The sequence below is a fragment of the Chanos chanos genome, chromosome 11 (assembly GCF_902362185.1).
Source record: "Chanos chanos chromosome 11, fChaCha1.1, whole genome shotgun sequence".
Classification (NCBI taxonomy): domain Eukaryota; kingdom Metazoa; phylum Chordata; class Actinopteri; order Gonorynchiformes; family Chanidae; genus Chanos; species Chanos chanos.
This window is the reverse complement of record NC_044505.1, coordinates 14,867,616-14,883,485: the sequence shown is the minus strand read 5'-3', so window position 1 is coordinate 14,883,485 and position 15,870 is coordinate 14,867,616. Positions and strand designations below refer to the sequence as shown.

The 15,870-nt window shown below is 42.3% G+C and overlaps 1 protein-coding gene across 1 annotated transcript; it reads left to right on the top strand.

Annotated features, from left to right (window-relative positions):
* The first annotated feature begins 1,954 nt into the window (after positions 1 to 1,954).
* chrna6 (cholinergic receptor, nicotinic, alpha 6) lies at positions 1,955 to 14,788 on the top strand. The gene is made up of 6 exons (XM_030787909.1): positions 1,955 to 2,012; positions 7,972 to 8,111; positions 9,317 to 9,361; positions 12,457 to 12,566; positions 12,818 to 13,889; positions 14,663 to 14,788. The coding sequence occupies exons 1-6, from the start codon at positions 1,955 to 1,957 to the stop codon at positions 14,786 to 14,788; spliced, it is 1,551 nt and encodes a 516-aa protein (XP_030643769.1).
* The last annotated feature ends 1,082 nt before the right edge of the window (positions 14,789 to 15,870 follow it).

The following is a 15,870-nucleotide window of genomic DNA, read 5'->3' as shown; positions in this document are numbered from 1 at the left end:
GAACACACACCGACATACACACACACACACGTGCACACACGCACACACACACATGCACACGCGCACACACACACACACACACACAAAATGTTTCAGCACCACAGACAGCAGCAGAATGTGCAGAATTCCATGAGAACCTTTTACTGAAATGTTTATGATGTTACCACATGCTTCTACAGCATCACGTCATGAAAATACAATTTAATTTTCTCTTTCTTTCATGAAGGATAAAAGAAAATGATCAAACCATCCACTGTAGTAGTTAACATAGATAGATAGATAGATAGATAGATAGATAGATAGATAGATAGATAGATAGATAGATAGACAGATAGATATGTCTTTCCAGATTGTACCCCTCCCACCATAATGTAATATTTTGAGACTGATTTTAGAGTCTGATTTGGTTTTCTCATAATTTCCCAAGGCGGGGGGGTTTGGCTCCTGATCCGACCATGATCTCCGCTGTACTGGAGAGAGAGAGAGAGAGAGAGAGAAATCCAGTTCCACCCCCGCTGACTGTCAAATCGGTCTGTCTCGCAACACCTGCTCCCCCTAGTGATCATACACACACACTCTCTCTCTCCCTGTCTCTCATATACACGCACACACACACACACACACACACACACACACACACACAAAATGGCATACGGGAACACACACCCCAGCGCTCTGACACTCATACAGTGCCACACGAAACAAAACGTGTTGACACAGTCTCTGTGTATGCATTCACGTATACACAAACAGTGAAAAACTGTTGTGTTGGCATAGGCTTGAGGTCACACAGGGAAACAGGAAAGAGGGAGTTTGTCGGCCTGGTGAATTTATCTACATGGTGTCTGATGCTGCCGGTCTGTTTACAGGCTGTATGTCTATGTTGTGTTGTGTGTGTGTGTGTGTGTGTGTGTGGGGGGGGGGGGGGGGGGGGTGATGTTAGGTCTCTGTGTGTGTGTGTGTATGAGTGAGTGATGTAATGTTAGCCTAACATCTCCATTGCTCATATACATAACCCCTGTAAACAAATATAAATCCCACAGTTTGATGTGAAAACAACGTATTATAGAGACAACAACAGCTGTCCTGCCATATGAGTCCCCTAGGCCCTTGTATATGTGTGTGTGTGTGTGTGTGACACAGTTCAAAGACCCTGCTCTTTAAACACTCCGGGATACAATCTCGTAAGCTCGTCAAAAAGCGCCACGCTTCATAACGACTCTGTTTGGTGACGTCAAACCGGGCGTTTTCAGCACGGGCTAAATTTAATCGCCACCCCCGAGGCAAGTCCCTTGGCTGATAGGTTAGTCACCTGCTATGGTAAGAGATGAGAGAAGCAGCTGAGCAAACCTTACTAAAATATTTGGTTACTAATTTACTGCTCGAAATGGCTCTCTACTAATGCTAATGAATGTCGACTTTCACAGAAAAAATAAAAGAGAGAGAAACTTTTTTTTTCACCATTTCCTTTACGGTCACGAGAGGACACCTATTGGACTTGTGCAGTGTTCCAGCGAGAGTCATTTCGACTAAATCTTAAACTTTAGAGGCAATCACTGTTAACAAAAAGAAAAAAAATGCTTGCGTAGGTTCTGTGTAACGGGAGACGTTGCTGCTCAAGGCGCGCTATTCAATAATAACTGCTGGTAAATTTCAAATTTGAGTCTTTGTAATCTCTTCACATGGCGGATGTATCTATGGACATATACATTTTGTCATTGTAATGTCACTTCCCTTTTAAGATGAGCGTGGGACAGGCGTGCGCCCACTGGGAGGGACGAATTCAACTCCACCACGCGCACACTGTGCACTGACACACCATAACTCCGCGAGGCAGCCGGTTTTAACAGAGCGAAACATTTAGACTTTTTTTTGCCCCCCTTTCTTCATTGTTGTTACAGATAAATTAAACGTTTTCTTCGAGGTAGACGGACTCCTAACCCTGCGAGCCTCGATGAATTCTGCGGGAAAAGTCACTTTGTTTTTCCTTTTGGTTGCTCTGATAACACAAGGTAAGCCTCATATTTCTGTTCAGTTCCATTTAATACCGTGGTCAAGTTTAACCCGAAGATGTTGTTTCAAAATTTTCGAGTTATTAATAGACAAAAATTACTATCAGACATTGTGTGCATATGAGTTGTGTTTATTGTAGGTGATTGCGCGCAAGCTTCGCTTAATATCCATATTTCGGACACCGAGTGCTCCGGCTGATACGCTAGTATTCTTCTACGCGTGTTTTCCTTGAGTTTACCAAACGCAGTTATAATGTGAATTTCTCCTAGTTTATCGAATAATGAAACTACACGTTGTCATTACGGTTTTAGTCTGAAAACAGCAGATTTTTCCACAGCCCTACACTGGCTCAGTGTCTCTTACTTAAATCGGATAGGTAATATTGTGAGTGATTTTCTTGTTGGTGTTTGGACTGGCACGCACTCGTGGCGATGTTTAGCGTACACTGCATAATACTGTCTTAGGAAAAATTGGATTTTATGAACATTAAGATACGCCGCACACTATACTGAGACGTAGATTACTTAGGGCATGTTAGGACAGAATTGCATTGGCTACTCCAGTGCTGTAACATGGATAATCTATTTGCAGAACCCCGGAGACCAGAAAGCGCGCAAACATCGGAGCCAACAAAGTGCCGTAGCTTCCGTTGTACTGCATTAAATCAATACGTTCGCATTACGGTTTTCCAGTAATGTTGTTGATAAATATGGATTGATTCGGTTTTTTTTTAAATAGTAGTTGTAAATTCGAGTCATCCTTATTATCTTGTTAACCCCACTGGAGAGTATTCCTTAATCGTGTGTGTTTAATGTCTTCGCATTTTTACCCCCACATCCGATGCTCTACAATGAACTTTCATATGACATGTATCTGTAATGTGACCCCCCTCCCCTGGCTCTCTCTCTCTCTCTCTCTCTCTCTCTCTCTCTCTCTCTCTCTCTCTCTCTCATCCTCTCTCTCTCTCTCTCTCTCATCCTCTCTCTCTCTCTCTCTCTCTCTCTCTCTCTGTCTCTCTCTCTCTCTCTTTCTCTCATTTTCTCTCTTTTACACCCTTCTACCAAACTTGAAAGAACTCAAAAGTTCTGCTGGACTTTTGTGAATTGTAAGTCTATATATGTGTGAGTCACTGTGCAAATAACACATGCAGACACGCACACGCACACACACACACACACACACACACACACACACACACACACACACACACACACACCTATTTCTAACTCAGTGTGAGCTGCTCCCCTCAGTGTAATTGGCCATGGGTGGAATGGGAAGAAAGAGAGAGAGAGTAGGGGAGGAGAAGCATGTCTCTTGAGTATAAAGGTGCCAGTGAAAGAAAGTGGTATGAAACAACTGAAGAATGTTGACATCTCTCTGACTTTGGGTGGGAGAGCGATGGCTGAAAACAAGGTTTTCCTAGGCATTTATTCAAGTGGGTTTTTTTTTTTTTTTTTACACAGAGAGTAGTATCTTTTGCCTGAATAAATCACCAACAATATTAAAAATTTAGAATAATCAGTTCTGGAATATTCCAGATGTTTCCCATGATATGGGCACAAGGATTGGGGTGTTGTAAGATTTGGGCACTGGAACCTGACTTGGCTTTTCGTTGTAGAGTCGTTTTTTTTTTTTTGTTTTTTTTTTAAAGTCTTTTAAACACTCAAGAATTGTAAGAAAAAAATTGCAAGGCTGCGCTTCTGTTGGCCTCGTGTTTTGCAGGATTAGCAAACTGTTTGTAAAGTTAAAAAAAATTAAATAAAATAAAAAACACAAGTTGCTTTCTTTATTTTTACAGTCAGCTGAATGACCCCAGTCTGTGCCATGTGTTTATACTCTCATTAAAATGAAGTTACACTTTATCATAATTATTCTGTAATTACGGTAATGTTAACACATCTAGTACTTGTGTTGTTGGACAGTGGCCATTCTCTTCACTCTGGTCTAAGTAAACATCAAATTGTCTTTTCTTTTTCCATTGAAGATCTTCTTAAGTGCCATCAAAGCTCTTTTTGATTGACAGATACAACATTCAATCAATATTATTGCAGCGAGGGGGAGGGAGCCCGCCCCTGAGGGGCCCAGAGGAAGAATCATTGTTTCCAAGGAGAAGGGCAGTTCATCCCTTTCTTTAGGTGCTCAGTGAACGTCATTCAATTGCTCTGTTTTCCTCCTCTCTCTCTCTCTCTCTCTCTCTCTCTCTCCTCCATCAGGTTTTTCTTCCTCAAGTCCTCTTCCCCTTCCATCTCTCATTCGTTCTTATTTCAAAGATCTAATTTGAATGTCAAAGGTCCTCCCTGCTTTGGAATTGGTTGGTGTGGAGACTGGGGATTGGACGGAGCATCAAGCTGATGATGGAGTGATTCTTATGTAGGCTGACGGAAAGGATAGAATAAGGAGGGTGACTGGAGAGGAGATTATTTTCCTGAGTTCCGTGACATTCTACAAGGACGTTTAAGATTTGGAATAGAAACATCTCTGAAATGTGTTTATTGTTACCGTTTCAGTCAGAGTTTAGAGCGATTTAAGGCTGTCATGGGGGGGTGCAAACAAACATGCACACACCTGTGCATACACAAATATGCACATGCACGTGTGAACGCATACACACATACACAACACATGCACTCCCTCTCTTTCTGTCTTTGCCTCACACACACACACACACACACACACTCACACACACACAATCAGACAGCGTAAGTCCTAATGCCTGATGCACATACAGACAAACAGAGACTGTGACGCATGTCTTACACACACACACACACACACACACACACACACACTGTGGGATGAAGTCTTTCAGTGTCGGGAACTCTCTTCACCTGTCTTATTCCATTTGTAACCCATTTCTACATTCAACAGAAAAACATACTCAGTTTCTCTCTCTCCCCCTCTCTCTTTCTCTCTCTCTCTCTCTCTCTCTCTCTCTCTCAGCTGCATCAGCCGCATCCCATGGATATACGTTCATGACTAGTGAATGAGTTTCTCTTTCTACACTCAGTCCATTTAAGCATAAGACCAGAGACGTTGCTTCATTATTGACACAGGCTGTGTACTCTCCATCTCTAATTCTATTCATAAAAGCTTGCTTTGAAAAAGACACTCGCGCAGACGTCGTCAACATCCACCATTCAAATGAGTGGAATTGAGTGTAAATGTCACTGAGTCACATGCCAACGCATACCGAGTGAGTAATCATAATTATAGGAGCACCAGACATGCATCGGTGATCAGCTACATCCGTAATATTTTTTTAATCATTTTCTTCGGTCTGTTTTTTTTTTTCCTCCAGTAGCTTATCTACAAACCCCTGCAAGTGTTGGAGTTTAAGAAGCTGAACCATGTCCAGACTTGGGTTCTAACGTCCTAATGGAAGTGTGGTGGAAGTCTTCCTTTCTCAGAGAGAGAGAAAGCGCTGATGCTGGGGAGTGAATCTTTCCTCAGGAAAGATTGTGGGAGAGAGAGAGAGAGAGAGAGAGTGAGAGAGAAAAAGAAGATTGTCACTAATCCCACTATGGCACACTACTGTATCATCACACACAGACACGCCAACACCAACACACACACTCACACACACACACACACACACACGCACACACAGAGGCACGCACACACACTTCTAGATTCCTGTCATTGAAACACAGAGGGAGAAAATCTGTGTGTTTGACTCAGACCTGTAGTTAGCTTTTAGTGATAATTGGGCCTTTTATGAACTTTGAATGTAAAATCCACGTGACCGCATCAAACACAGCATTAAAGACAGGGCTTAGCTTCGCGAACAGCGGTTATACAGATCAAAGCTGTCGCTTCTGTCCTCGCCCATCACCACGGCAGCCAAAAACCGCTCGTTACTACGATACTAACAAACTGGGCCATTGCATTTGCATATTAATTAGCTCTCAAAATGGAACCATAATGGTGCTATTTAATTGGCTGGGGTCCATGAATAGTTTGATGGTTTATGATGTCACAGGATGTAGCGCTGTCATTACACCATTTCAAAAGCATCCTGTGTTTTTTTTTTTTTTTTTTCATGTTATTTTAATTTGATGGAGAGTTAGTATAAAATTATTGGCTGAATGATCTTCATTGTCTTAAACATTCTGGGAAGGCATCCCTCTGATTTCGCTGTCAAGGTTGTTGGATTATTAATGTTGTCTTTGGCCTGAAGCTCCAACTGTTCACGCTCGTGACAAAAACATTCCGGAACGCTCCTCATTATGCTCTTCAGAGCGTTCTAGAATTCAACTTTAAGAGAGTGACACTTCCATTGAAGAGGTTATCGGGGTTTTATTTTTAGGTTCACAGGGAGGAGAAAAAAAAAAATCCAGATTTGAAGATGTTATGTGTTTTTTGTTTTTTTTTTTAAAGCATTTTATTCACGCCTTGGTCCATTTAATTAGCAGTCCAGAGCAGTCTTTATCCCTGCCTAACCCAATTAACATCTAAAGCCGGTGGAGAGTTAGAACTTAAAGTAATTACTGAGAGAAATTAAAACAATGGTGCCGATGGACTCTTGAGGAACAACCACTGAACTCGGACTGACTCACTCGCAGCTCCTCCAAACTCACGGAAGTTTCCGGAATCCTGTCAGTCCGCTGCACTCGACCTCTCTTCGACCTCCATCCAGAAGCCTCAAAGAAACGTTTCAAGTCAGACCTAAGGCAATTATTTTACTGAAGTTCTCTGTGGACTTAAACAGCGTTTGGACGATAGATACCGTTTTTTTTTTGTTTTTTTTCCTGAGATGTGGAGGGTTGTGTGTGTTTCAGAACCCCCTGTGGGTTTTAATTTTACTCTTTGGTGTTGGAAGCCTTCCAAAAATGTTCTTGGTCTCCCTTCAGTTTTCAACCTCCAACACCTACATTTTTAAGTATCCCTAAAAAATTCTTAATACCAATATGCATATTTACAAGGTGCATGCAAATGATATCATTACCATGGTAAGGCATGACCTCTTTTTTTGGGGGGGGGGTCAAATTAAATGACATGATTAGGAGTTAGATACATTTTTCCTCCTCAAAGAACTTAGTCCTAGTTTCTTCACCTTTGCCATGGTTTCAGTTTTAATCTAAACACTTCTTAAATTGTATTCTAGAGCAGATTAAGCTTTAACATTCTGAGGGCAGTAATAATGCCGTCAGTTTGAAAGAAAAGGCCAGTGATACCTTTGACACGGAGAAACATTGTTTGAAAGAGAAGAGATCAGTGACAGGTACAAACATTAGCCTGTAGAGGTCTCGCATATGCCCCTCGGTACGTCAATAGGTGTGAGCTGTACCTCCATTTTGCGCTTCGGTGCGCCCGGTTTCTATGACGACAATGGAGACGACGGACGAGGGTGACCCCCCCCCGACCCTCCGGTCATGTTCGAAGCACTTAAGAGTTTCCTGTCGGACTCTTACTGTTACTCAGGGGAACGTGCTAAAAGACTGAATCCTTACCCCATTCACACGGCTCCACAGCACATACAGACAGAGACGGAGAGAAGGGGGGGGGGGGGAGATAGAGAGAAAGTGCTCTTTTACTTCTCCCTCACTTTTGCTCTTTTACTCTGTACGATTTTATTTGTTTTAAATCCTTTCAGTTCTTGTAAATAAAACAACAACAACAACAACAAAAACTCTGAATACTCCTTTCATGAAATTCCCTCTAAAACCTTTGAAAAGCAGCCAGTTACCTGCAGCACCATTGTGGTTGAATTGAACTTAATTGCCCATAATTGACTGTGTAATTACGACTTAATCGACTTACGTCGTGGCTTTACTGGTGAAGATAACAGTGGCAAAATCACCGGTTGTTTATAATCTTATCTTATTTACCTATCAGCCGGTGTAGCTAAAACGTCCAGCTAACCCAAACCCCCAGGCAAAATAAAATAAATTGAATATTACTGAATCTAATCTCACTCTCTCTTTCTCTCTCTCTCTCTCTCTCTCTCTCTCTCTGCAGATTCTTTCTCCTCTAAAGGAGAGGACAGGCTCTTTCGTCGTTTGTTCAGAAGGTACAATCAGTTCATTCGTCCGGTGGAGAATGTGTCTGATCCAGTCACTGTGGAGTTTGAGGTCTCCATCTCTCAGTTGGTCAAAGTGGTAAGATGACATCATCTGTCTATGACATCATCTTAGGAGAGGACTCCAGAACACTTGGTATTTCATTTAATGACTTCATTTTATACTTCGACAGAGCACTTTAATAACAAGTTAGTTCGGTTTTAATGTAAGTTTTCATGTTACCCACACTATGTATGTTTGACTGACATTGTATCCATATTTATGATTCCATATTTGGACTTACATTTGACTAAAACACATAACACCACTGGTTTGCGCTGGAGTCTTCTTCCATGGTGCACAATACCTAGAAAGCATGTTTTTTTTTGTTTTGTTTTGTTTTACTGGTAAAATACCAAAGCCCTCACTTCCTTACCGCCTGGGAGGAATGATTTAGAGTAAGTCAAGTGAGCCAAGTTTGGAGCGATTTCTCCCAAGAAACGCCAGGACCGTTTGCGGTCATAACGTAATCGAGCTAAAAGCCGGCTCTCGACTCGCGGAAAGCCGGGCAGACGCGGCACTTTTTTCCCCCGCCGTTCCGATAATGCTGTGGGATTAAAAACTCGCCAGGGTCGCGCGAAAAGAGGGAAAGATTATCGGAGCACCTTTATTCTTCACAGAGAGAGAGCGAAAACGCACCTGAGAGATTACGGAGACGTAACCCCGTGTGTGAAAAAAAAAATACAAATCTGGATTAAGGCTTATTCTTTTTTCAAAGTCTGGATTAAGGCAAATTTGCTTTAGGGGAATTTCTGTGATTAAGATTTTTTTTTTTTTTTGATTGTGTGTGAAAGCTCTGAGTTTGATTATGTTGACTTTTTTTTCCCGAAGTGCAAAACTTAGAAAGTACATACAGTTGGGGGTGTGGGTTATATAAGGTTATATAAGATTAGGGTGTACACATTTGTATGTAGATGAGATTATATGAGGATAGGGTGTATGGATTTGTATGTAGATGAGGTTGTATGAGGATAGGGTGTGTGGATTTGTATGTAGATGTGGTAATTTGAGGATAGGGTGTATGGATTTGTATGTAGATGAGATTATATGAAGATAGGGTGTATGCATTTGTATGTAGATGTATGATGTTACAGCTACAGAGATATTCTGAAAATTCAAACATATATTCCATGTAATACAACACTGCACCTAAAATCATGAAATATTTTCCTATGAGTTTTTCCACAGTGGAAATACTGAGTCTCACTCTCTCTCTCTCTCTCTCTCTCTCTCTTTCTTGGCAGGATGAAGTTAATCAGATCATGGAGACTAACTTGTGGTTGAGACATGTGAGTGGTGTCCGTGCACCTGTTTGTGTACGTGTGTGTGTGCTTGTTTGTGTTTGTGTGTGTCTGTGTGTGTGTGTGTGCGCGCACGTGCGCATGTGTGTGCTTGTTTGTGTTTGTGTATGCGTGTGTGTGTTTGGGGTGAAATATGGAACTCTTCAACCTCTGTTACATCCTACTCACTCACAGTCAATAGGTACACAGAAGAGAAACTAAGCATACAACATACACACAGACACACACACATTCAAACACACACACACGCACTTGGACACACACACAGTGTGTGTGTGTGTGTGTTTATGTTGTATACTTAGCTTCTGTGTGTGTGTGTCCGTGCCGATCTGTACTGGTGTGTACATAACTGTGTGTGTGTGTGTGTGTGTGTGTGTGCGTGTGCGTGTGTGTATCGGTGTGTATGTATTTGTGTGTGTGTGCTCTAACAGGCAGTAGCACCAGCAGGGGTCTTTCACAGAAAAGCAGGCAGGAGGGAAAGTCATAACTCAGACCAATCGATGGACAACAATAACAACAACAACAACAAAAAAACAAAGAAAAGAAAAAGATTAAGCATTTTTGCAGCTACACACTTTTAGAGTTATGTTTTCTCTCAGCTGCTGTCCGTTTGACCACATTATCATTAATCCTGATTAGCTCCGAGGCTGTGCTAACTCTAAACCCATCTTTAGCCTTGTCGCTACGCTACATTACAATAGACCACAGGCGCCTCTTACTTACAAAAATACTTATGGACTCTTCAACTCTTAACCATGGCGTTGTGTGGAGTTCCCTCACTGTGAATAATTTAGTGCTGTAGACGCATAAACAAAAAAAAATTCACATTAACTATTTATGCAGGACAGAGCAACTCTGTTCTTCTTTGCTAACCCAAAGCAAAATCAGTCTGTTGTCCGCAGAACATTCTGGATGTCTTCTGCTTTTATGTAACGTCAAAATCAGACACGAGACCTCGTGTAGCTGTTAGCCAGTCCGAATTCTTTCTAAATTCATCTAGGGTTTAAATCCGTGTCTATATTTCTGCGACAGTCTCGACCAGTGACCTGCTCATGAATACAGTCACTGTAATTGAGCACGGTCACAAAACTTCTCGTCGTTGGGGTTTTTTTTTGTGCGTTAACATTCTGCAAATAAATAAACCTTGATCTTCTCTGAGAGCTGTTGCGATGTGTGTCACATTTTTAAAATGAAATGGGTTATAGATAAGTGACACAGATGTGTCATTGAATAGAGAGGAATGTATGTTTTGTCCACAGTCCACGGTTAACTATAGGACAGTAATCATTCCCACAATGCATTGCAGCTGACATTTGTCCTATCATCACACTCTATGTGTGCATGGATTTATTTGAGTGTTGTGCTCTAGTTTGGTGTGTGCTGTGGTGTGTGTGGTTTGGGGTAATTATGCGTGTGGTGGAAAGAGCGTGGAGGTGGGGGGGGGGGTTGATGTTAGGTCTCAGTGTGTGTGTGTGCGTGTGTGTGCGTGTGCATGTGTGTGTGGTGCATGTACATGTGTGCATATGATGCATATGTGTGTGTGAGAGAGAGAACAAGAGAAAGAGAGAGAGAGAGGGAGTGTGTGTGTGTGTGTGTGTGTGTGTGTGTGTGTGTGTGTGTGTGTGGAATGCCCTGCAGGATTGTATAATTAAACTGCTCAGAGCCCTGTGGCAGAATGTACATTATCACCGAGTACAGAGAGACCCGCGGCCTCTATAAAAAAATACAGTCTATACACACACACTCACATCAGCCTTTACAATATTTACACACACACACACACACACACACACACACACACACACACACACATTATACACTCTTTATACACACACACATCATACACACACATATACATACACTACACACACATATAAATAGACCCCCCCCACACACACACACATATTGTACAAACACATACTCACACATATACACATAGATTCATTATACACAGATTCCTGCACAATTGTTCATTGCATGTCTCTCTCTTTTCTTCTCTCCCTCCATCATTCTGTCTCGCAACTTTCTGTCCTCTCTCTGTCTCTCTGTCTCTCTCTCTCTCACACACACACACACACACACACACACACAATCACACACACTTCAGCTGTCCCTAGCTCCCAGTCATTTCTTATGGCTGTAGTCAGGATGAGAGAATCAGATGACATTTAAATGGCTTTAAATTATATACCGTCTTTTTCAGAAAGTCTGACATCATGAAAACAAAGTAGATGAAAAAAAGTAAAGAGAGAAAAAAAAAACAGAAAAAAAAACACGCTCTCTAAGAACAGGCTCGGAGCACTTAGCTTGCTCTCCTGTGGAGTGTTTGCAGTTTATTTTGCAGTTTTCATGGGTCGAAAAGAAAACATAACGTCGTGAATTATTGAAAACCGTACAGCACTACGTGTCTGCGTATAGAATGGGACTGCGAGATGTGTGTCTTTTCGCTGGGTCGGGAAAACTGTTGATTTTTTTTTTTTTTACACACAGTTCTTCAAAAGCGCATAAAAAAAAAGTCAGACTAAACTCTTTGATCTGTCGAATCAATACACGGTGACTAGAAAGAAAGAAAAGAGAGAGTGTGTTAAGTGTGTTGGAATAAGACGGGTAAGTAGCTCCTGGTAGTCTGTGTGTGTGTGTGTGTGTGTGTGTGTGTGTGTGTGTGTCTATCTGTCTATCTATGTATATGTGTGAGAATGTGTGTGTCTGGGTATGTGCCTGTGTGTATGTGTGTGTACGTGTGTGTACATGTGTGTGCGTGTTTGGAGACATGACTCACAATCTGTGTCCATATGGAATGCGTGCACATGGCCATGTTTCACTGAGACGTCGCCTTGTCCAAACCCTCAGTGCAGTTATCAGCACATATACAATCCTCAGAGAGAGCAGCAGTAAATGACACTTGTCCCTCTTAATACAGACTACATTCTCTGGCGGTAATATCTTCGCAATATGAAAGTTTTAGGGAAAATAAGCTTACAGGTTCAAACGATAATATTAAAAGTTATCATGAGAGGAATGTTTTGTTTTTCTGCTCAGGAGAGTTTCTTTTGTAACGGCTTTTTGTTGCTTGTCTGCCGTAGATTTGGAACGACTACAAACTGAAATGGTCACCGGCTGAGTTCGACGGGATAGAATACATTCGAGTTCCGTCTAATAAAATTTGGCGGCCTGACATCGTGCTTTATAACAAGTGAGTCTGACGAATCCATTTCATTCATACAGCGAGGCCTGGGTTTGACCCTCTTACAGTTATGATTTTGAGTAAAAAAAAAAAAAAAGGTTATTTTTAGGTCCTTAATTTTACAGACAGCTGTGAGAACATTGTGAGAGATAGCAATTAAAGGCATAATTATGTTCTGAGGGAGAAAGAAAGGAGACAGATCACAATTTCTCATTTCATTTTAAACTTTTGATTTTTTTTTTTTTTTTTATACCGGATAGTGCCGTGGGCGATTTTTTGGTAGAAGACAAGACCAAAGCTTTGCTGAAGTACGACGGAACCATCACTTGGGTTCCTCCGGCGATCTTCAAAAGTTCCTGCCCGATGGACATCACCTACTTCCCCTTCGACTACCAGAACTGCTCCATGAAGTTCGGCTCGTGGACCTACGACAAGGCGAAGATCGACCTGGTCCTCATCGGCTCCAAGGTCAACCTCAAGGACTTCTGGGAAAGCGGTGAGTGGGAGATCATCGACGCCCCGGGCTACAAGCACGACATCAAATACAACTGTTGCGAGGAGATCTACCCCGACATCACTTACTCCTTCTACATTCGCCGCCTCCCTCTTTTCTACACCATTAACCTCATCATACCCTGCTTGCTCATCTCCTTCCTGACCGTGCTGGTTTTTTACCTTCCGTCCGACTGCGGCGAGAAAGTCACGCTCTGTATTTCCGTGCTTCTCTCCCTCACCGTGTTCCTGCTGGTCATCACCGAAACCATTCCCTCCACGTCCCTGGTCATTCCTCTCATCGGCGAGTACCTGCTCTTCACCATGATCTTCGTCACCCTCTCCATCGTCATCACCGTCTTCGTGTTGAACGTTCATTACCGCACCCCGATGACGCACACCATGCCCAGCTGGGTACGGACCGTCTTCCTCCAAGCCCTGCCCCGGATTATGCTCATGCGACGACCCCTGGACTTGACGGAAGGAGGGAAGGGCGGCCCGGAGAGCGGGGGATCTTCTTCGTCCAGCGGAGGAAGAGGAGGAGGAGGAGGAGGAGGAGGAGAGGGGAAGAAGAGAAAGAACAGCGGGTCGCAGCAGGGCGCGATGAACTGCCTGGAGTTCGGGGAGGGCAAAGCGACGCCGGAGGGTAAGAAGGGATGCCCCTGCCACCCGCTGAAGGAGCCGGCCGAGGTGGATTGCGGGAAAGTGAGTCGTCAGATGAGTCCACAGGCCATAAACACGGTGGTGGCGTTTTCGGTGGTGTCGCCGGAGATCAAACAGGCCATCGAAAGTGTTAAATACATCGCCGAAAACATGAGAAGCCGCAACAAAGCAAAAGAGGTACACACACACACACACACACACACACACTCACTCATGTAGAGACAGGTTTGCAACAAGTTCCTGTAAATTTGATTCACTACTGTTATCACAATACCTTGTTCAGAGTTTCTTTATCTAGAATATCCATGTATTTATTGAGTTTATTTATATATTCTAACGTTATGATGCGTCAGGTCCTGTTAATATTGCTCTCCAAAGTATCTGAGAAACAGTGAAATTTAAGAACGCTTTACAATAAATGTTCAAAAATATAAAGTTACGTAATCCGAAGAAAGAATATCATCACTGGAATAAATTGTTCTGCGTCGTTCTTAGCTGGCATGAGTTACCGTCACAAACAGACTCTGCGGATTTCAAACATCTTCCCAAAATTGTGTTTTTTTTTCTTTTTTTTTGCTATAAATATGAGGTTTAATCCTCGACGGGGATGTCAGGCTTTGATATGTAAACCGCAGTTTTCTCTGCCCGGATATTTCACCGTCTCAGTCTAAATGACTCGCTGATGGATGTCGTTAACTTAGTAAAAGTTTTTTCCCCAGTGTAGATCCAGAAGAACCTTTTCAGAAGTTTTATAGCTTTTTTAAATTAACCTTTTGCCATAACAGCTTCCTCATTGACAGTAAATGTTCCATTTTTTCCCTCTCTTTTTCTTATTAGTCATTTATTCACACATGCTATTTCTTTTCCTCTCTTATTTAAACGTTTCTTTTCACCTTTTATATTCCTCCATGCCTATTCTCTTTCTTTACAATGTTCCGTTCCTCTCTCAGGTGGAGGATGACTGGAAATACGTTGCCATGGTGATCGATCGGATCTTCCTGTGGGTGTTTGTTCTGGTTTGCGTGCTGGGAACTATGGGACTCTTCCTTCAGCCTCTCATTGGTTTCCTCTCGTAAAGGCGGACCATATGCCTGTCCTGGCCAATTAGAGACACCGGGTTTTCTGTTTCGACCAATTACCCAAGTCACCGGTCACCTGTCGTTATCATTTAGCATTACTGATTAGCTGTCTGTTCCAACCAAACAACTGCTGTTCAGCCTTTTGGTAAAACAAATCCCTCTCTCAATCAATAACTAGTTAGGGATGCTTGGTCTCCTTGTGTGCAGTGACCGGTAACCTTTGAAATTTCTGGCCCAGTCAAGTATATCCCTTACAAGCCAATGGCCAATGAAATCACCATGTACTTATTACAGCAAATCACCTGGACGAATCACTAATGTTCTGCCATAGCTGTTGACACCGTGTCACAACCAATCAAATTGATTTGCTTTCACACTCACCACCAATCAGACCTTCTGATTTTCTTTCATAGAAACATTGAATGATGATTTCCCCATGACTTAAGAAGCAGGTAAATGTTCAGAAATATCACAAAGATACACAGAGGTGTGGTGTTGATTGACACACTAGTTGTGTAATCTGTTAGTTTTGTGAACAGTGGAGGAAGCTGGCCTTGAATATGGGTGATCCAAAAATAACCCTTTTGAGTCATATCTACTCGCATCATATTTGAAAAAAAAAAAAAAAAAATCTTCTCAAAGCCCACTCATGTCTGGATTTCTTCTTCTTCTTCTTCTTCTTCTTTTTTTTGTAAAAGAATTATTCAGATTAATCTGTCTATTCATGTCATGCCGTCCGTTTCTGAGAACGCACGGTGCTTTTTTTTTTTCTTGGGAAGGAGTTGACCAGGAATCTCGAGTTTTAATTTCTCATCTTGTTGTCAGCCGGCTCCGAGCTTTTTAAGCTGATGGCTTTATTTTGCTCCGTCGAGACTGTAATCCTAAGTCTTTCGATGTTTTTTGCTGCCTCCGTCTCGCTCACAAGCGCGCGCACACACACACACACTCCCCGCATCACCCGAGAGACACTTTTGTACAAGTGGTATTTTCTTTGCTTTTCGGATATTCTTTAAAATAAACAGCGGTCTTTGCGTCTTTGACTTTTCGAGGGCGAGTGACGCGTTTTCTCAGCCGCTGTA

Coding starts and splice junctions, on each gene's coding strand:
- chrna6 (XM_030787909.1), top strand. CDS start 1,955: ATGAATTCTGCGGGAAAAGTCACTTTGTTTTTCCTTTTGGTTGCTCTG. Junction 2,013..7,971: donor GGTTGCTCTGATAACACAAG/GTAAGCCTCATA, acceptor CTCTCTCTGCAG/ATTCTTTCTCCTCTAAAGGA. Junction 8,112..9,316: donor TCTCTCAGTTGGTCAAAGTG/GTAAGATGACAT, acceptor CTTTCTTGGCAG/GATGAAGTTAATCAGATCAT.